Source organism: Mustela nigripes, chromosome 3 (genome assembly GCF_022355385.1).
Source record: "Mustela nigripes isolate SB6536 chromosome 3, MUSNIG.SB6536, whole genome shotgun sequence".
NCBI lineage: Eukaryota > Metazoa > Chordata > Mammalia > Carnivora > Mustelidae > Mustela > Mustela nigripes.
In genome coordinates, this window is record NC_081559.1 from 3,597,954 (window position 1) to 3,620,340 (window position 22,387).

Sequence of the window (22,387 nt, forward strand, 5' to 3'; positions counted from 1 at the left end):
AATTGGTAATCGAAACTGAGGTAACAAAACCGTAGCTGAAAGGGTCTTCAGGTTTAGCCTACTTACTTTATGCAGCGAGGAAACCGAGACTAGAAAGGGATTGACAGCAGCAGAGCCGGGCCTGAGCTAAATCTCGTTTGTTTGCACTTCATTACAGTTCACTCTGCCATATTTAATGTGGGTGTTTGCTGCTTCTCTTGATGACATCTTTGTCTCTACCTAGCATGGTTATATTGTCCAAAAAGCAGGAATTTTATTTTCTTAATTTTAACTGGCTCAAAAGATGATTTATTGGCTTAAAATTCACATCTGATTTTTAGTGGGTGTAATACGGTCATTCTTTGGACATTATTCAGTACCTGCTATCTGTAAGGAACCAATGATTTCTCGGGAGCTTGCATTTGAGTATCCAAAGCGTGGATATTTTACCATGGCTACTAGATGTGAATTTTATTTTTTAGCTCTTGTAGTTGATGATGGTAAGGATGGTTGTTTCTTTTTTTTTCAAACTTCATGTGGTGCTATTAAAACCTTCTCCTCGTGTTAGTCTTCTCCCACCCCACCCCAAAAATTAAGTAGAGTCTTTAGTAAGACTCTTTATTTCTTAATTTTGTAGTATTGATATTTTTTCCTTGTAGGATTGGAGATGATCCTCAGGAAATGGGGGAAGAGGCAGAGCAAATGTTCAAAAGGATTAGCAGATTGTGGAAAAGAGGAGGATTTGGACAGAAGGAACCTGTTGCATAAATTCTTAACTACTAAACTTATAGGAAAACTCCAATATTTAAAATTTTAAACAAAGCTTATATAGGTAAATACCTTCAAAAAAACCAAATGTCATTTTGTACTTAAAATGCACATAATTTAAACGACTATAAAATTAATACCTTTTATTTCTTTGCGGTAACTACTAAGTTTAAAGGAACACTTTCTGATGCAGTTTGTTTTATCTGATGATGGTAATACGGTTGCTTTGTTTAAAAGGAAGAGTAAAAATAAATTTGAAAGGAGCACAGTTAACTCTGGATGAAATAGCAGTATATGTATGTGATTTTTTTCTTTGCAATGGTAAAAACTTCACCTAGATTTAGTTTGAAAGTTAAGATCTTCAGGTAACTTGAGGGCTGGGGTGGGAAAAGAGGACAACAGACTGGAAGAGAATCGCCGTAATTCTGCTTTTGTATATAAAGGTAACGCATAAGTTACATTCTCTTCTGTGTTTATGTCTCTCCTTATTCTGGTGGTATTTTCCAGTTTTTGTCATGTAAAGAAGCCTGATTTAAAAAAAAAAAAATCAGAAATATTTTTAAATTTAAAAAAACAGATTTTTTTTTTCTTTTTAAAAGACAATTCAATCATTCTCCATGAAAATAGGATGAATTTAGTTAGTATGTATGTAGTGCTCAGTTTGGTTATGTTAGCAGCAACCTTTTGGATGTGCTTGTGAGCCACACTTTTAAGGTGGCTCAGGGTGATGCCTTGGATTTGGTGATTTTATTGTGTTATTTTATTCACTCCAGGTTTATATCAGATTGAATTGTTTGAGGTTTTTTTTAATGAAAGGCAAATAATTTATTGCCAACAGAACTTTTTATATTTAGGGTTAATTTAGATAATACTAGATTTAGAATATTATTTTTTACCTGTAATATCTACTGTGACTCCTCAAGTATTATTTAGCTGTAAAGCATTTTCTGTGGTAAGATTAAACTAAGAGTATTCTGTAAAATCATTTTCAGTTACTTCTTTTTGCCTCTTTTATGCCTCTTTCCTTTGCGATTGCTAATTTTCCATTGGCTTTTACACCTCCATACTTTATGAATGAAATCAAGTGATATACTTACAAAATAACTGATTAATGCATGGACTTCAAATGAATCATTTTTATATTAAATTTATTAACGTATATCCCTGTTAACAGTAATATTTTCACCTGTGTCTTAATGTATAATTCATAATTGAATTCAGGAGTATGTTTGTTATAAAAACAGGCTATAAAAACACTCCACCATGGTTATATTAATTCTTTTAACAGCCAGTGTTTAAAACTCTGTGCCTGTTTATCACATTTTCATTCATTACGTTTTCTTTAATGAAATGGAAATTCCTTAAGTTAGTGTAGGTATGTTTACAGAGAAACTAGTTTGTATACTTTTCTAGTCTCTGGAACCGGATTACTACTGTTTTCAAACAAAACTTGGTTTGCTTTTTAAAAATCCTTTGATCTCCAGGTTCCTGTAAGTCTTTTTTAACATATGAAAATCCCTTTAGAGACTTCCTTTATCTCTACCCATGGACACAATTTAAATGTATATTGTCAGTCACTCCTTACAGTTACAGTGCAGCTCCTTCTGCCCATGAGGACTGTCCCCTTCCTTTAATAAAAACACTTTCTCACACACACCAAAAGAAAAAAAAAATTTTCATTTGGTGAATGTATTTTCTCCAATTTATTATTATTATTTTTTTTAGTTTTCCTAATGTACTTACTGTGTATCACTATAACTTTTTCTAGAATTAAAATAGCATATCTAATAATGGTTGTAGAGTGACTTAAAACTGGTCTAAGCGTATTCCTGTTATGGGAATTTTTTTTTCAAGAGATAAAGGGGCATTAATAGTTTTAAGACTATCAGTTTCCAAATTTCAGTTTTCATATGTGTCTTTCTTAAAATTAGTCTGCCTTTGGTCCAGATATTTCCTTCCAGTTTTCATAAGAAGGCATACTTCTCATGCATCCCAAATTTTACTATAGTGCACTGCTTTAGGTTGTAAAAACCTCTTGGGCACCAACAAAAAAGAACATTTTGAAATATTAGAGTCAGTGGTATTGAGGATATGAATCATTGCAAAGAGTGGAACAACCCTTTGTATATGAGGTTGTTCCTAGGTCTTTGGTTTCAACAAAATGGACAGAGGATCTGATCAAGTTGTTAGTGAGAGCATGAAGTATAAGTTTAAAGGATGGGTTGACTTTTTTTTTTTTTTTAAGATTTTATTTATTTATTTGACAGAGAGAGATCACAAGTTGATGGAGAGGCAGGCAGAGAGAAATAGAGAGAGGGAAGCAGGCTCCCTGCCAAGCAGAGAGCCTGATGCGGGACTCGATCCCAGAACCCTGAGATCATGACCTGAGCCTAAGGCAGCGGCTTAACCCACTGAGCCACCCAGGCGCCCCATGGGTTGATTTTTATATGTAAAGAGCCTAGTGGTATTGCTATAACAAAACCTTCCCTATTTCAATCTACTCCTCTGTTGTCAGCAAGATTTCTCAACTCATACATCTGGAAAATTTTAAATAGGAATATTTAATTTCTTAATTTTAGCTGTAGAAAGTAACAGCTGTAAATTAAGATGGGACATTATTAACAAATAAGCATTTTTTTCTTCAAATTTTTGTGAAAAATTTCAAACATATACAAAATAAACATGATAATATAACCAGCCCCCAGGTACCCATTCCTGGCTTCTAATTTTCATAACATCTCTTATTCCTACCCTCTGTACCCCACTACTAGATAATGATGATGGATTTTGTTTTTACAGTTTACATTTTTGCTTTTGGGGTTTTACTCTAGTTTATTTTTTATGTGTGCTTTTTCTTTCACATCTTTGCAAATAAACTTTATACAGTTTTTTTGTTTGTTTGTTTTTAGAAATTAACATTTTGTAATGAAATATATCTCTGAGATACACCGAATCCTCCTGAGAGATACAGGGGCAAATATATTTTATTGACTTAAATTAAATACTGTTTTCAGGGTAGATAGTAAGAACAAACATTAATCAAGTGCTTTTACATTTAAATGGGGGAAGTTTGGGGGAGAGACTTTCTTGGGTCAACAAAAATCAGTGAGATACTTTATTTTACTTATTTATATAATCTGCCTAGGACATTTCAAATAGCTTATCCAAAATGTTATATAACGATTGACGTTCGTAAATACCACTTGTTTTTTAAAAACAGCATAGAAGCAAAACTCAGTTGTGCTTTAATTTAGTAAGCTGCAAAGTACACCAAGCATGTGACCATAGTCTAGAGTTGAAAGGTTTTTTTTTCTGTTCTTTTTATTAAACATGACAGCTAAATAAAGCAAATTTGTATTTGTTTTGTAGGGACAGTTTAGGTCAGAGAATGAAAGTTCAGTATAACCTGTCTATTTTACATTGATTAATTGTATAATGGTAATTACCCATGTAACATCCCAATGCAAATGCTGACATCATTTTCCAAAAGAGTTGTGTTTTTTTTTTTTGTTTGTTTTGTTTTTTTGGTTTTTTTGTGCTTTCTCAAAGGTTAAAAAGGTTTTTGTGGTTTAAATGTTGTTACATATTTTACAGCATTAGGATCTATGGAATATTTTGACAACTGCAACAGTTCAATGAAGTTGGTAATTTCTTCTTTTAATTATTTTTCATTGAACACCTTTGGACTTACATTTCTACATTTTGAATTCTGGTGTATTATAAGGAAAGAAAACTTAAAATATGTCAAAAGGCACTTTAGAGAAAATACATAGATAGTGATTACAATATGGCTGTAGCTAAATTATCCTTACCTTGTTTAAGCTTTGCTAATGCCTAATTTTGATGAAATATAGTGTGTTCTTTTCAGCTACTGATTGTATATGTGATTGACATCCTTTCTTAAATAAGTTGATTTGTAAGGTTTCATGGATTATCAGCCACATCCTAGTCCACTTGTAAAGTGGAGAATGAACCTGGCTATATTCAGTTAAATAATTCTGTGGTACAGATTTTCCCCCTCATGATAAAATTTGAAAGTGTAATGTTTTAGAATTTTTGAGGGTAAAGTTAAAAAATTTGTTTAAAAATTTTTAGTTGTCAAATTATTTTAAACCTGTTTTGAAAATTAGAGATGTATTGTTTCTTTTGGGTGCACATCACCAATTAATACGTTTGATTTCAGATCTACATCTTACTGCTTTGTAAACTTCGCCGAGGTAAAATGAAACCATTTGGCTACTTGAACTGATCTACGTTACATAGGTTTTTCCAATTGACATTGCAGTAGCTGACATACCAGAAATAGCAGTGACGAAACAATACATCTTCCATGCTCTGAATTGGCATAATGCTAAATTCAAATGTAGCTAATTTTCTTAGAGACTATGGAATATGTTTTCTTAGTTCAAGTATTGTTAAAACATTTGAGATGTGAAAGGTAGTGCTTTCTTTACACTAGCAGAATGTATTCAGAATGTTTGCATATACTAGGATTATAAAAGTTTAGTTAGTTTTGCAACATAACTCATTTTTCTAACTCTAATACTGGTTTAAGATTATTTTAAAAATATAAGTAGATCGTTCTAAATTGAAAACCATAATTTATAAATACTCAATTCTTTTCTAAGGGTGAAACTTTATTTTAAGTTTTTTTAAAATATGAAATTAAATAACATACATTCTAGAATATTGTGTGTTGTCCTGAAAGTTAAGGGAACTTGGGGTAACTAAAATTCTGTAACTTTTGGTTGGGTAAAGATATACTTAAAATAAAGCATTCCCTTCGTAATTCAGATCCATTCTCAACATATTGGTGTTAATAAAAGAATATGTAGAAAGTTTATGTAAATATAAAATTATTTTAGAGTATTTCCTAGTGTTAAAAGTACTAATGCACAGTATATTAATCATAATGATAGCAGTTTGAAATTTTGGTACTATATTCACTTAAAACTTAACTGTGGGGTGATGCCGATATTAACATTTATGTCTCATTTCTTTGCAGCAAGGAGTGAATAATGCTGAAAAATTTGACTATGTAAGTGCAATATGGAATTCAGTTTTTGTGCTATATTTATATTCCTTATGTATTTGTTTTTTGACTAGCACTTTCTAATTTCGGTTTATAGGTGATGCAGTTTTTGAATAAGATGGCTGGCAATGAATATGTTGGATTCAGTAATGCAACGTGAGTCTGATTTGTGGTTTAAGTTTTTTATAATAGGCCAGGCCTCTTTAAATTAACAAACGTAACTAGATTATAGAATTCTATTTTAAATGCTGTCTTGTCCCACTTCTCTCCCTCCTTTTCCCACCCCTCTCCCTGTTGTAATACACAGTATACTTCGAGTTGGTCCTAGGGTTTACTTCAGGGAGTAAATAAATGCTTTCAACAGTTTTGATAAACTTCTTGTGGGTAATTATAGAGTTAGAAGGGAACCCAACTGTACCTTAAATTACTGGTAATTAGGGATACCTGGGTGGCTCCTTCGGCTCAGGTCAAGATTGCAGGGTCCTGGGATTGAGTCCCACACTCTGGTCCTTGCTCAGCAGGGAGCCTTCTTCTCTCTCTGCCTGCCACTTCTCCTGCTTGTGTATTCTCTCTCTCTCTGACAAATAAAATCTTTTTAAAAAATTGCTGATAGTTACTTTTTTTTTTTTTTGCCTGTGATACATGTTTTATGTCTCTCTCTCTTTTTAAAGAATTTATTTATTTACTCATTTTGAGAGCAAGAGAGCATGTCTGAGCTGGGGTGGGGGCAGGGGAGCAGAGGGAGAGGGACAAACTGACTCTGGGCTGAACGAGGAACCCATCTTGGGGTCAGTTCCCATGGCCCTGAGGTTATGACTGAGCAGAAAGTAAGAGTTGGACACTTAACTGTGAGCCACCCAGGTGCCCCGGTCTTACCTCTCTCAGTTTCTCTGCCTGGCTAACTTGACTTTGACCCCAAGTTTTAAATTTTGAAATTGGCCAGTCTACAGAAAAATTGAAAGAATAAACAATGAATATCTGGATATTTTCTGATTAATATTTTGTCTCGTTTGCTTTTCCTCAACCTCTTTCTTTAAATAGTATTTAAAAAGATGTGTATCTCTCTCTATGTGTACATGTATGTAAATATACATGATTATGATGGGATTATTTTCCTGAACTAATAGAACAACATTTCACCCTTAAATAACTCAACGTGTGTATTCTAAGAATAAGGACAGTCTCCTACATAATCACAACACCATCAACAAATTTAAGGTCACTAACATTAATTTAAAAATATCTTCAATATGTAAATGTCCCCAACTGTCCCCTAAATGCCTGTTATAGCCTTTTTTCCCCAGGAATTAATTAAGGTTCATGCAAGGCATTTTTGTCTCTTTTGCTTTATTGAAATGGAAGAGATCCCCCTGCCCTAAACCCTTGCTTCATGAAATTTTATTAAATGGTTTTCTTTGAGGAGTGCCAATCACTTTTTTTACCAAGTAGGAATTAACTAACTTTCTCTGTGAAGGACCAGATAGTAAATATTTCAGACTTATGGGCCATAGAGACTCTGTTTCAACTACTCATTTCTACTGTTTTGGTAAGAAGGTAGCTATAGACAATATGAGGTGGTGTTCCAAGAAACTTTATTTATGAAAATAGGCAGCAGGCTACATCTGGCCCATGGGCTATAGTGGATATTTTCCATTTTGAATAGGTCTGTTGTTTCCTGTGGTTAGATAAAGCTGACACAGTTTTGTCATGACTGCTAACTAGGTGATACTTTGTACTACATGTTTCAGGAGGCAAAAATTTTCTGCTGTACCAACTTTTATTCATCTGCTTAAATATCTTTTCCCAGAAGTTTTTCGTGAATCGCATCTCAGCTCTCTCCTGTGGTCTCATATTACCATAATTAATTGAGCTTACTCTTTGTCTCTCTGTCCCATCACTGCTGTTAGATTCTGATCTCCGTTAGACCTGGATAGAATATCTTCCGGTTCACTTTTGTATTCCTGTTACCTGGCAGATAATAGGCACTTGATTTAGTGTTTGTTGAACAGAGCCAGTGCTGGGCAGAGTAGTCATTGCTGAGTAGTTACTGCACTGTGCTGATTTTTTTTAAAGGCATGGCAGGTTGACAAGTTTATTTTCCAGAGCTTTTCCACATTCAGCATTGTTTTTCTGACCACAGAAACATTAAAACGTGTAGTTAGAGGGGACTGCCACCCCCACCTCCATGATTGATAATACAAAGTGTGTCACCCATGTTTCCTCTTGTCAGCAGCCTTCTGGAAACTTGGAGGTTGATTTCTCAAATGTACTGCAAATTAAATCTGTCTAAAATTAAAACTCATTCTTTTTCTTCTCAAACTGCTCTTTTCTCCCATCAGTTGATATCATGATCCTTTCAGTAGACTGCATTAGAAATCTAGACTTCTGTACCAGACTTCATTCCCCCTGTTTCTCCTCTTTCCCATCAGGTTGGAAGATTTGCTGAACTGCTCTCATGTTTGATCGCTCCTCTCCTTCCATTCCTATCACCACTACCTAAGTTCAGGCTTTCAGTGGCTCTTAACACTCCAGTCTCCTAATAACGTCAGTCCTCTTTTTTTCCCTTTTCCCAAACTGATGTTAGAGTTACCCTTCCAAAGTGTAGATCTTCCTAGGTAATTTGATTGGAAGCCTTTAAGCTTTCATTTTGTTGACAGGAGCCATTTTAAGCATTTATCGGTCTTGATAATGTGGTTCTAGTCTCCTTTGTTAGTTCGATGTTTCTCCACTCTTTTCCATGAACCCTATTTCCCAGATACATCAGAATATGTGCCATTCTTCAGTGAAATTCTGTCTTTTAAACGTTTTACCTTTGTGCTACATGGAATTTGCCACTGCCTAGGCTTCCCCCTGAAATCTGTTAATCCAACAAATGCTGAAAGGCCCATTTCATTTGTCCCTCTCTCAGTGAAATGTCCATTCATTCCCTCAGTTGGAATTGATTATTATACTTTTTGAGGATCCAGAAGATTCTGCAACTTTTTAGTATATTTTTTAATGGTGGAATATTTGATAATTTTAAAATTAGCTTCTTTATTCACAAAATATGGAGATTAGAAAGGGCGTACCTCACTTCAGTCCTTTTACAGCTGAGGAAGTTAAGGCTACAAGAATTGTCGCTTAAATGACTTCCTCAAGACACATAGCTAGCCTATTTGACAGAACTGGGACTGGAACCTAGCAGTCTTTACTCTTGCTATATAAATTAAACTACAGAACAATCATACTCTTATACGAAATAAGTAGAGAAATTTTCTAAATAGAGTAATTTTCTTTTCTTCCTAGGTTTCAGTCTGAAAGAGAAAGTGGAGATCGAAACTTTGCAATAGGATATTACCTAAAAGAAAAAAAGGTTTTTGAATTTTTGTTTCTATTTCAAATTATTTTATTTAGTAAAATACATTGGGATGTATGCTAAGAACTCAGCAACAACTTATAAGCAACTACCTATTGCTATTTAAGTGCAGAAATTTTTACAAAACACTCTTGAGGTTAATGGTGTCAAAATGGTAATAATATTAAATTGTTTTAAAATCGGCAGTATTCAAGTATTTGACTAGTTTTATTAATGCAACTTTTGCTTGAGGATTAGCCTATTTTTCCAAAGTGTAATGCCAGACTATTGTTGATTAAATTTGATTCTTAAATTTTAAGAGTGGTCCAGTAACTTAGTTTATGAATTATGAATCAGTTTATAGTATTTAGAAATCTGTATATGATGTAGTTTTATTTTATTGTTCTTCATTATTTCATATTTATACTGTTTATAAATTATGTGCTGCTTTCTCAAGGTGAAACATTTGTGTACATTTTAAATTTAATCTTTATGTGTCTTTTAGTTATGTGCATATATTCTTGTCTTTAATTGCCCTTCTGTTTTTTCAGTGTTTTCCAGAAGGCACAGACATGGTTGGTATATTAGACTTCTATTTCCAGGTAATATACTTTACTCTATGAATTGTGATAAATAGGTGTATCACACTTTGCAGAATCATGGCTTCAGGTTAAGATAGAATACATTTACCATTGACCTTCCCAAAAAAGCCTTCGTAAAAGATAATTTCATGTCTTTTTCTCCTAAAATATCATGCCTCAGAATGTAAGAGGGAGTTTTTTTCTGTAAAAACACTATATTTAAGAAGTGTCAAAAATGATGTATAACTCTAGAAATTCACTTGTCCTTATTTAAACTAAGCTGACTTCTTAGCTTTTCAATTTTGGAGAATTTATTTGTTTATCAGAGGGTTTATATTCAGCATCTTGAAGAGGCAGTTTCTTGGTTGGTTTAATTCATTTTTGCAGTGTCATATGATGGGTTTTTTTCTTAGTTAAAGTAGCTCTCCGCATTCGTGAGAGAGGTGGGCCACACATATAATCTGTGGTTATAGAACTTGGTTTTAAATAACCTTCCAGGACAGCTCTCTTTTCTCCCTGTGTTTTCAGTTCATTTCATTCCTACAGATACAGTAACATTGGAGCCTCCGATGGGTTATCATATCAAGCTACATAGTAACAAATTACTTTCCATTGATTTCTAGTTAACCTTACATTTATCTGTCTGTACAAGATGTGCTTGAATTTAGAATTAGTGGTCATCTTCAAGAATATATAAGGAAGATTGATAATGAAGTAGATTTTGATGGCAGTTTGTCACCTGCTATAATGTAAAGAGTTGTGAATCGAGAATCCAGACTATCAATATAAAATCAAGGTCTAATCTGGCCACTTTTTAAACATGTGACCTAATTTCAGTTACTTAGACCTTGTTTTATTATGTATAGCACATGTTTACCCTAACTTTCTGCATTACATTGAAGATAATATGAGATGATATGTGTGAAATTCCTTTGAATCCAAAAGGTATTATATATAGTATCATATTTACTTATACCCAGTAGCCCTATTTTTTGCCCTAGCCCGTATGAATTTCTTCCATACATTAATGCTTCTTTTCCTTTGGTATACATACTTTACTTTGGCTATTACAGCCTAGGTGCTACTAATCTACTGTGAAATGTCTGTACTTCTGGGCAAAAATTAAGAGAAGACCATAGAAGCCTTACTTTTTTGGAGAAGGGCTACATGTAATTGAACATCCATCAGGGTATCAGGAAAGCACTTTCAGATTGGGATTTGTAAAATTAGTAGTGTATCATTTTATGACAAACAAAATTCCAGTTAATACCAAGTATAAATTGGGAAATGATCATTGGAATTTAAATCTTACTTGTTTTAGAAAGTTTCATGATTAAATCTGCTCTAAGTCTTTGCTGTCTGGGTCGTATAGTAATTAGGTTTTCTAGTTTTGAAGAAATAGGGAAGAGATTTTAATACAAATAAAAGTAAAAGTCAGGCAAAAAGTGGCTCCCCGTCAGTTTCCTAATGCACTGTAGCTAGTTTTCCTCTTGCTCTCCCAAACCCCTTTGTGCCTCTTGTAGAATCTTGAACTATGGATAAGGAAAGCTTACACTTTGAGAACCTAGTCTTTTCCTCCTGTTCCCTCTTCCTATCTTCTCTTCTGCTTGCTCCCCTTCACCCACAGTTTTGGTTACTATAAAGGAAAAATAAAATGGAGCATATTTTTATTGTTTACATTTTACGGGTAAATTTGGGTTTGCTATGATAAACTGTTTCCATTATTTTGACTGTATTTAAATGTGAAAATTCTAAACTATACTGCACCTAGACTTTGCCTTTTTTTATTGATTATAATTTATCCAGCACCCATAATCAGTATCAAAGAAATATTTGAATATTGATAAGTGACTTAAAAGGTAGCGTTTTGATTTAGGCACACAGAATATCCAGGCTAGAGCCATCTTAGAGTTTTCTTCCCTTAATTTTTTACATATAGCTACAAAGGGATGCTGAACTTTGCCATAGTGAAATGTCAGGCATTTTAGCATTTTTTCCTTGAGTGGTAATTTCTCATGTAGGTGCTGTCTATCATACTACTCGTGTATGTTGCTTTATCTTAAAAATATATCATGGCTCCTTTTTCTTTTGATTTAAAAACAATTGTTAGAAAGTATTAATATTTAAACAACTTTTAATATCATTTGGGCAGTTACAAATGTTAGTGCTTAGGGGCTGGCTCTTCCTATCCTAGTTTTGCTGTTAGAAGACTATGTAACTGGGCAAATTGGGATAAACCTTAAAGGGGCTTGAACTTTGTTCAAATTAAAATCTTTGGAATGATATTAAGTTATATCAAAATAATTCCCTTAGAAGAAAGATTTCAGATCTGTATAAAATACCAGATGAAACAGATTACCTTAGAAGTCAACTGCAGTACAAAAAATAGTGTGAATTTAGATTTTCAGACAGTTTTTTCTTCCTTTTAGTTATGCTCCATTGAAGTAACTTGTGAATCAGCCAGTGTGATGGCTGCGACGCTGGCTAACGGAGGTTTCTGTCCGATTACTGGGGAGAGAGTACTGAGCCCTGAAGCAGTTCGGAATACGCTGAGTTTGATGCACTCCTGTGGCATGTATGATTTCTCAGGGCAGTTTGCTTTCCATGTAAGTAATTGTTTGATCTCAGTTTTCTACTGCAAGAAACTAGTCTGGACTAGTTCTTTTAAAAATACAGTTTGAACTTTGGTTCTAAAGCTGAACAAAAAACAAGAGAGACTTGTTTTCAAGGTTAATTTGTTACAGACTTGGTAAGGAAAAGAGTTAAGCAGTCTACCAGATATTCTTGAGTACTTGAAGTTTAATTTATAGAACCGCATGACTTCTACTTTTAAGGCATTCCAATGTGCACGGTTAGTATAGACTTTCTTTGCTTTTTCTTAATATTTAGCATTACGATGATTACATACACTCAAGAACTCCTTATGTTCAGAAGGTGCACATAATTGTGATGTTTAACATCTTTGGTTATTGTCGTAGATATTTTAAAGCACTTGAAGTATATTTAACAAAAATATACTGCATAAAGCTCTGTTGTGCCCTTGTGACATTTGTGTACACTTGTGAAATCTATAGACTTTCTTACTCATGCTTATGTGAAGACATAATGCCCTAAAAAAATTTCACTTGAAATTTTTTAAACAGAAAAATGGAGAAATGCATTTAATATGTTATGTACTACTCAACTTCAGTAATTATCAATGCATGACCAATATTGTTTATCTTTATTTCATACTCTTGCTGTAGTTTAATATGTAATTCTAAATGATAAGGACGTTTTTTAAAAAACCATAGCAGCATTATTACATCATAAAAAGATAAAAACAACTTAGTCTTTTAATAGCATCAAAATATTTAATGTTCACCTGATCTGGATTGTCTTATAAATTATTTTCTAGTTTGACTTGGGTTGCAAATAAGGGGCATACACTGTGATTGGTTGTATCTCCCTTTATTGTTATTTCTAAAATCTGTGTTCTCCCCCTTGGCCTTTCTTTTTTCTTGTTTTTAGTTGAAAAAACTGGGTCACTTATCCTGTACAGTTCCTCACAGTCTAGATTTTGTTTATTTTATCCATACCATTGTTCTTTGTATCTTGCATTCCTGGTAAATTGGTATATCCCATTCAGGTGGTTTTTTTTTTTCCTTAGGTTTTATGCAAGATTAGTTCTAGCAATAGATACTCAATATCAGAATGTTAGTAAGCCATTAGTGCATACTGCCCTGATGATATTAATATTGTCTTTTATCATAGTTACTGTCAAGTATAGAATGCAAACTTAAAAGTTTTGAAGAGGATTAGTTTAAATTACCATCTTACTTGTCTTCCTCAGACAGTTCTCTGACAGTATATCAGAGAATCTTTCTTTTTTTTCAGTTTTTTAAAATTTTTAAAGATTTTATTTATTTGACAGAGAGACCTAGCAAGAGAAGGAATGCAAGCAGGGGGTAGAGAGGGAACACAAGCAGTGGGAGAGGGAGAAGTAGGCTCCCTCCAGCAGAGCCCAATGTGGGGCTTGATCCTAGGACCCTGGGGTCATGACCTGAGCGGAAGGCAGATGCTAATGACTGAGCCACCCCTACAGAGAATCTTTTAAGAAGCTATAATTTTTCATTGTTCTCTAGTCATAGAATATCTTTTTCAAAGTAACTTTTTATACTTGAATTCATATTTATTATAGAATTAAAAAATAATAGGCCAAGAGACTAAAATAAAAACATGCATAGCCCCACAATTTATGATGTAATGGACTTTAATCCTTAGAGTATATCTTTTCAAATTTTTTTATATTCAAATATATTTCAGCTCTAATAGTGTTTTCTCATTTATTCCTTATATACATGTTGAAAGATACTTTTCCACAACATTTGTAATGTTAGAATTCTGTGTGTATGTAAACCAAAATTTTTAAGCCGATTCCCTTATTGTTGGACGTACCCTCCCTTTTTTAAAAAATGTTAACATGAATATCTTTCTCTTCAAATTATTTTCAGGTTGGTCTTCCTGCAAAATCCGGAGTTGCTGGGGGCATTCTTTTAGTTGTGCCCAATGTCATGGGCATGATGTGCTGGTCTCCTCCTCTGGACAAGATGGGCAACAGTGTTAAGGGAATTCATTTCTGTCATGTAAGCAAATTTTCGTAATGAAAATAATGGTCATATAAGTGGAACATCCAGTGATTCCATTTTTTAAATTTTTGATTGCAATATAGTTAATACATGATGATATATATGAGTTTCAGGTGTATAATATAGTGATTCAGTAATTCTGTACATGATCCATTGTTCATCATGATAAGTGCAGTCTTAATCCCCTTCACCTATTTCACCCATCTCCCTACCCACCTCTCTGGTAACCAGCAGTTCTCTATAGTTGAGTCCATTTTTAGTTTATCTCTTTTTTTTCCCCCTCTTTATTTGTTTTATTTCTTAAATTCTACAAACAAGTGAAATCATATGCTATTTTTCTTTCTCTGACTGGCTTACTTCACTCAGTATTATACTCTGGATCCATCCATGTTATAGCCAAATGGAAAGATTTCATTCTTCTTTACGGCTGAATAATATTCCATTGTGTATGTATGTACACATCACTTCTTTATTCCATGTATCCGTCAGCGGCACTTGGGCTCTTTCCATAGTTTGGCGATTATAAATAATGCTCCAGTAAACATAGGGGTGCATATATCCCTTCAAATGAGTGTTTTCGTATTTTGGGGATAAATGCCAAATAGAATGATTACTGGATATAGGATAGTTCTTTCTTAACATTTTTTTTAGACTTTTTAAGGACACGTCATACTGTTTTCCATAGTGGCTGCGCCAGTTTACATGCCAGTCAACAGTGCACAAAGGTTCCTTTTTCTCCACATCCTCACCAACACTTGTTTCTTTAGTTTCTGATTTTAGCCATTCTGAGAAGTGTGAAGTACTACCTCATTGTGGTTTTGATTTGCATTACCCTGGCGATGAGTGATGTTGAGCATCTTTTCATGTGTCTGTTGGCCATCTGCATGTCTTTGGAGAAATGTCTGTTCATGTCTTCTGTCCATTTGGTAATCAGATAATTTGATTTTTGGGTGTTCAGTTGTATCAGTTCCTTACATATTTTAGATACTAACCCTTTATTTTAATAGGTAATTTTGAGGTATCTTCTCCCTTTCATTAGGGTGTTTTTAGTTTGGTTGATTGTTTCCTTTGCTGTGCAGAAACTTTATTTTGATGTAGTCCCAATACTTTATTTTTGCTTTTGTTTTCTTTGCTTCAGGAGACATACCTAGAAAGAAGTTGGCTGTAGTTCCTTAATCCATTTTGAGTTGATTTTTGTGTATGGTGTAAGAAAATGGTCCACTTTCATTATTTTGCATGTAGTTGTCTAGTTTCCCTAACACCACTCATTGAAGAGTCTGTCTTTTTAAACCATTGCATATTCTTTCCTACTTTGTCAAAGATTAGTTGACCATATAATTATGGGTTTAATTCCGGATGTTTTGTTCTGTTTCATTGATATCTGTGTCTGTTTTTGTGCCTGCACCATGCTGTTTTATTATGGCTTCGTAATATAACTTGAAGTCTGGAATTGTGATACCTTGGTTTTGTTCTTTTTTAAGATTGCTTTGGCTATGTAGAGTCTTTTGTGGGTTTTATGCAAATTTCAGGCTTGTTTGTTCTAGTTCTATGAAAAATGCTTTTGGTATTTTGATAGAATTACATTAAATCTGTAGATTGCTTTGAGTAGTGTAGACATCTTAACAATATTTGTTCTTCCATTCCATGAGCATGGAATGTCTTTTCCATTGCTTTGTGTCATTTTCGTTAGCATTTTAGAGTTCAGAGTACAGGTCTTTCCTCTTTGGTTAAGTTTATTCCTAGGTATTTTATTATTTTTGGTGCAATTATAAATGGGATTTCTTTCTTACTTTCTGTGGTTTCATTATTAGTGTGTAAAACTAATAATCCAATAGCATTGGATTTCTGTATATTGATTTTGTATCCTGTGACTTTACTGAATTCATTTATCAGTTCTAGTAGTTTTTTGGTGGAGTCTTTAGGGTTTTCTAGAGTATCATTTCATCTGCAAATAGTGAAAGTTTTACTTCTTTGTTATCAGTTTGGATGCTTTCTGTTTCTTTTATTGTCTGATTGCTTTGGTTAGGACTTCCAATACTGTGTTGAATACAAGTGGTGAGAGTAGACATCTTGTTCTTGATTTTAAGGGAAAAGCTTTCAAGTTTTTTTCCCTATTAGGTATGATGTTAGCTGTGGGTAACATCATATATGGTCTTTATTGTGTTGAGGTATATTCCCTCTAAACCTACTTTGTTGAAGGTTTTTATCATGAGTGGATATGTATGATAATGATCATATAAGTGGAACCATCCAGTGATTCTTTTTTTTTTTTTAAGTCATTTCGATAGTTTTTTTGCTTGTTGCCATTCTGCCTGCGTATCTGCCAGTTACTGGGATAGCTGTGGAAGTACTCATAGAGGAACTTCAAATTGCTTCCTTCAGACAGTTCCCTTATATTCATTCCCACAGAAAATTATGTTTGAAGTTGATGTTTTAATTGTCATGGTTTTAAATAGTTTTCAGTTTCCAAAAGCTCAACTAAAATTATTAAACTTGGAAAGGTTTAAATTTAAAGCCAATTAAGAAATATTATAGTTTATTATATCATCATTAATCTTCATATTTGAATATCTTTATCCATAAACTACCTTGAAAAGTCTGTTTTTTGAGGACATTAGCCCTGCAAAATAAAATTGTTATTACTGTTGATTAGCACAGTATTTTATGGTATCCAAATTTGCTAATATTTCAGCTTCTGGTTTTATGTACATTTACTGCTTCATAGACTCTATATTGTGTACCATAATTTTTCTGCAAACTTTCTCAATTAAAATTCTGATTTATTTTTCAGTTTCTTATAATTTACAAAAGCTAGAGGATGATGTTGGATTGCTTATAGATTATAACCAGAATATTGATTAATATTTTTGTGGTGCTTTACGGTTATTTGATAGAATAGTTCTTTCATATGGCCCATTTTATAGGAAATGAAAGTTAAACAATTTGATGTTTGAGTCCTAGGGTCATGCTTGTAAGCAGTGTGCTCAAAATTTATGTCCCTGTCTTCTCATTCTGATTTCAGTTCTCTTCTTGATTCATTAGGCTGCTTTATAACATGCAGTGGTGTTTTCCATGAGATAGTAGTTAAGTTGGACAATCTTAGTGTGATTTGTTAAAATGTGAAAAAGCAATGGCCAATGAATAGCCAGTTTCTTACACCTGTTCTCTTTATTTACAGGATCTTGTTTCTCTCTGTAATTTCCATAACTATGATAATCTGAGACACTTTGCAAAAAAACTTGATCCTCGAAGAGAAGGTGGTGATCAAAGGGTAAGCAAAATTCTTATTTAGATTATTATGTAATATTTTTCTAAGAGAGAAAATGAGATTCACCTGTTTGAATAGAACTTAGTTTAATTGCTGGTGGCCTCATTATTTGCTAATCACAAATGAATGTACACAAATTGTTGACATATTTACCCTGGACATGATAATATATAGATGTGGCTGTTTTATTTAAATTTAAACTGGTTAGCCTAGCATCAGAGTTTACCCACCACCCATTTTCCTGCTATTTCAAGAAATATTTTTAAGAATTGATTCTGTTAAAAAGAAGAATTAATTCTGTTCCAAGAAAACAACATTAGAAAGTGCTACAATGCTATAAAAGAAAGCCTTGGGGTTTTTTTGCTCTTAATATTTGTCAGTTATACTCTTAAAGTTTATTTTGATGTGGATGGATCTATAAATGGGAAAGGGATTATAGGATTAGTGAAAAATCTTTCAAAGCCTCATAGTTTTAGTGGCCACTACAGATGAAATACTTTCTATAAAAAGTGTTTGATAACAGAATTCTTGACACTCTTAAAGTAATATTTGTTGATATATCTGTGTTTGGCTTCATATTATTGCACATACATACTTTTTTTAGAGCTAATATTTAAGAGTCTGAACTTAAATTTCAGAAACAAGATTTTTCGTCTTCATAGTTACTCACTAGAACGAGGACTTGTTTTGAATTTTAATTAAATTCCTTTATATCCCATTTGGGAAATGTAAATAACTAATTAGACTTGAAGCTGATATGAAGCACTTAAAAGTAGAAATTATTTGTATGCATAGTAAGAAAACTTTCATATTGTTAGTTCCAAAGTAACTTATAATAATATATGAGAATTATGCAAAGCCAACAGAATAGAAACTTCCATGAGCATCAACATGAGTAACATGGAACAGAACATCAAAAGGTGGTGGGTGAAAATGTTAACAGATTTTAATAACATTCATTGAAAAATACCGTTTTATAGCTTGGACCTTTCTTCACTCAAGTGCACTAATAAATTATGTATGTTGCTTGAACAACTAGCATTCCTTTGGACCATTGGACTATGAAAGTCTCCAACAAGAACTTGCTTTAAAAGAGACAGTATGGAAAAAAGTGTCACCTGAGTCAAATGAGGACATCTCCACAACTGTAGTGTATAGAATGGAAAGTCTGGGAGAGAAAAGCTAAAGAAGTGGGTTATAGTTCCAGAATGTTCTTCACTTAACCTCTCAAACATCTTTAGCTTTTTTGCATACTATAAATATTTATTTGAGTTTTTTTGTGTTCTCAACCTTGGGTGCTGGAGCCGTAAAGCTTTTTTTCCTTTTAATCTTTTGTATAAAGATAAGAGATTAAAAAGTGGATTTGTTGGTCTTTAAAAAAGTATTTATAAATAAGTAAAGCAAATTTGCTTTATTTTTAAAGATGCAAAAAGGAAAAATTCCTTTACATTTTTTCATGGTATAATTAAAATTTTAACTTAACCCTCCTTTTAAAATAGTAAGAAATATTTAATTTTTTGGTTCTGAAACCCACACATTGAACTCATAAATTTAGTTACATTTTGTTTTTTCTTTCCCAGTTTTAAAATTTATGTGATGTCTATAGGGGCAGTAGAAAGCTATTCCTATGCTAAATACAAAACTAAAAAGGCAAAATTAATGAATCCCAAATTATTTAATATAGCAATAGATTATAAAATTAGCTTAAGTTTACATTTTATGCCATTTTTAGTGATAGATTGCCTTTAAATTTTTAAAACTTAATTTTAAATTTTATCTAATACTTTAAAATATAAATCATGTCTGTGCTTTTTTTATTTTGCAATTCCTCTATGTTCTGTCAAAATTGTCATGTATAGGAGTGTCTTATGTTACTAAAACATTCCAGCCAAAGAATTTCAGAAGTAAGATAATGACATTTCACTGTTAAAAAGCTATAATGGTTACTCAGAAGGAGCAACAGTGAGTGTCCTCAAGTGAGATGTTTACCTAAACAGTTTTATTTTTGTATTACCCACGTTACTTTTTCTATGTTATATTTAAGTATGAATGGTGAAGTCTTGGGTTTTAGCTTTTAATATTTTTATTATCCTAATAATTTCACAAATGCTAATGAATCTTATATGATAAATTATGATGACATCTCATAAAGTTTGTTTTATTTGAACTCTTCTAGAGTACTTAGGAAATGAATTCAGTCTGATGGTAGTAAGCATACTACTAAAATGTTGGATCTGAATCCTTTTGTTTGGTTATAAAAATGCAATATTGAGAATCAAAAATTTTAAGAGAAGGACTATTTTGGGTAATTTACAATGTTTAAAGTCTGTCTTGGCAAAGTGATTGTAAAATTCTTTAGGACCTATTCACACTTCTTCCTTCTTCCAAATATCTCTTCAGTTTTCTCCATAATATCCCATACCTGCAAGGTGTTTTTTGTTTTTATTTTATTCATTCTTAAACTTGTAGATTTTGGAGGGGCAGTGATGGGTTCTCAGGTCTAGGAGGAGAACTTGATAGTTGATTTTGTTTTTTTGTTTATTTGTTTGTTTGTTTTTAGTGTCATGGCATATATAGGGTAGATATAACGCCTATGAAAGTAAATAATAGTGTAATAAAACAGGTTTCACTGAGTAATTTAGATTCTGGTTTAAATACAAAAATTTTGATGATATGATGTCTGGAACTTGGGAACTGTAATAATAGAAAAAGAAGTTCCCTTCCAAAGGTGTTGGTCAAAAGCTTTTTGAGCTAACTTTAAATTATTATATGTTAATTTTTAGAGGATTTTATCAAGGGTTTTATGGTTACTTGAATATTTCTCTGAATTACATATGCATATCTCTATTGGATGCTTCCCATTTGGCCATTTCCAAAGGAGAGGGTTTTTATTTGAAGCCCTCACCTCTGCAACACCTTTAAACAGTATCATTTGTGCTATGAGTTCCACCAAAGCCATTTGCAGTTGGGGAATGACTTAATTGATAGATTGGGGGGAAAAGCTTTATTTTTTCCCCTATGCTCTAAATTGTTACATTTTACTGTTTCATTTGGAGATTGGTTTTACTTTATAAAATGAAAATTTATTGTTTCCTATTGTGCCCATATGTATAGATTTCAAAATTACGTTGTTAATGTGTGGCACTCACATCGGTAAGGAGTAAATGCACACTTACCAGTGAAGTAATGTTATCTAAGCTAAGTGTTTAAAGAATCTTGTGAGGGTGAGTATCCAGAAATTTTTGTAGGAAGTTATCCAAATGGAAGAAGACGGAAGATACTGTGAATAGACTCCCAAACTTTAAGAAAAAAAAAAAAAGAAGAAGGAAAATCTTTGCCAGATTTAAGGACATTCTTTAAATCAATCCCATCAGTATTTTTAATGCCTTTTCAAATAAAGTTCTTGAAAAGTACCTAGTATTGTGGATTTAATGTTTTATGCCATTACAGATTCTTGATATTCAAGCATTTAGAAGTTAGCACATTTGTTTTTCTTTTTTTTTTTTCATTATTAACATTTCGTTTGAAATGCATAGCCTTCCTGAAATACTTTATTTTAGCATAAATGTTGTGCATTTTATCCTAGTGTTTGGATTAAAACATTTGTGTTATTTAGCTTTCTTTCATTTGCTTTGTATATTTAATATTGTACCTTTTATTTTCCAGTATGCCTACTTTTTGTATTGTACAATAAATTTATTTTAAGCTGATTTTATTGGTTTTTTTTTTTTTTTTAATGAAAGCAACCCTAGCATTTTAAGTACAAGTAGTTGGAATTTTAACTTAGAAAATTTCTTTTATGATGATACTATTAAAAAGGTTTTATATTTTTAATTCTGAGCCTGTTGTGAAGAGATACTGGAAATACTCAAAAGGGCTTTGTTTAATTTTTTTGTTCTTAAGCAAAGTATAGAGTTGGTGGGGTTTTTTGATGGAGAGGACGTTTTCCTATTGGTTGTACTAGAAGTATTTGAATAAAGACTTTTCTCCCAATTTTTTTTTTTGGTTGTTTTTCCATTTGACAACTTAAAAAAAAAGTCTACCCTGTATGCTGTTTATGCTTTCTGAGGAAGAGTATCACTGATGTTACTCACTTGTCAGTGTTGTTTTATCTGTTGTCTAGTGGAAGAAAAACATATTGCTAAACCAAATGAAGAGTATCATAATACTGCTTTAGAGTTGTCATTCACAGCAGAGTTTATATCATGTGAAATACCTATAATACAGAAATTCACCTTGCCTACGTTTTAAGGAATTTAGTTTCCAGAAGGAGCTTACTTCCTTCTGTATGTTTACACAGCGCAGTCCAAATTATGAGGCTCCGTGCATTGTACCGTTGACTCTCAACACAAGTTTGAACTGCATGGATCTACTTGTATAATTTAATTTATAGTACAGTACTGTAATGTGTTTTATCTTCCTGATGATTTTCTTAACATTTTTCTCTTACTGTAACATACAGTAAGAGCTTACTGTAGCATACAAAATTTGTTTTAATCACCTCTTTATGTTCTTGGTAAGGCTTGTGGTCAGTGTAGGCTATTAGTGGTTAAGTTTTGGGAGAGTCAAAAGTTATGTGCAGATTTTCAACTATATAGGGGTGAGTGTCCCTAACCCCCACCCCAACATTGTTCAAGGTCAACTGTACTTTAAATATTCTTGTTTGATCAGATCTATCATTTGTATCCATAGAAGATATCCCAAATATATTGTAGAACTTTAAAGCTATTTGAAAGGGAAATACCGTTGTTTATAAGAATTTGTATTTATCTGTGGGATTTTTTATAAAGTTTTTGG

The 22,387-nt window shown here is 32.7% G+C and overlaps 1 protein-coding gene across 2 annotated transcripts in view; it reads left to right on the plus strand.

The window, feature by feature from the left end:
- The window catches only part of GLS (glutaminase), a 79,054-nt gene that overhangs the window by 32,531 nt on the left and 24,136 nt on the right, over positions 1-22,387 (plus strand). Inside the window, exons 8-15 of one of the 2 annotated variants that reach the window (XM_059393080.1) lie at positions 5,753-5,785; positions 5,877-5,935; positions 9,065-9,131; positions 9,665-9,715; positions 12,124-12,300; positions 14,188-14,319; positions 17,501-17,593; positions 18,630-21,300. In XM_059393080.1, the coding sequence (XP_059249063.1) occupies positions 5,753-5,785; positions 5,877-5,935; positions 9,065-9,131; positions 9,665-9,715; positions 12,124-12,300; positions 14,188-14,319; positions 17,501-17,593; positions 18,630-18,776 (759 nt within the window). In that variant the 3' untranslated portion in view covers positions 18,777-21,300. Of the gene's footprint in view, positions 1-5,752; positions 5,786-5,876; positions 5,936-9,064; positions 9,132-9,664; positions 9,716-12,123; positions 12,301-14,187; positions 14,320-17,500; positions 17,594-18,629; positions 21,301-22,387 lie in introns of those variants that run through there. The other variant, XM_059393079.1, reaches the window with a different exon arrangement.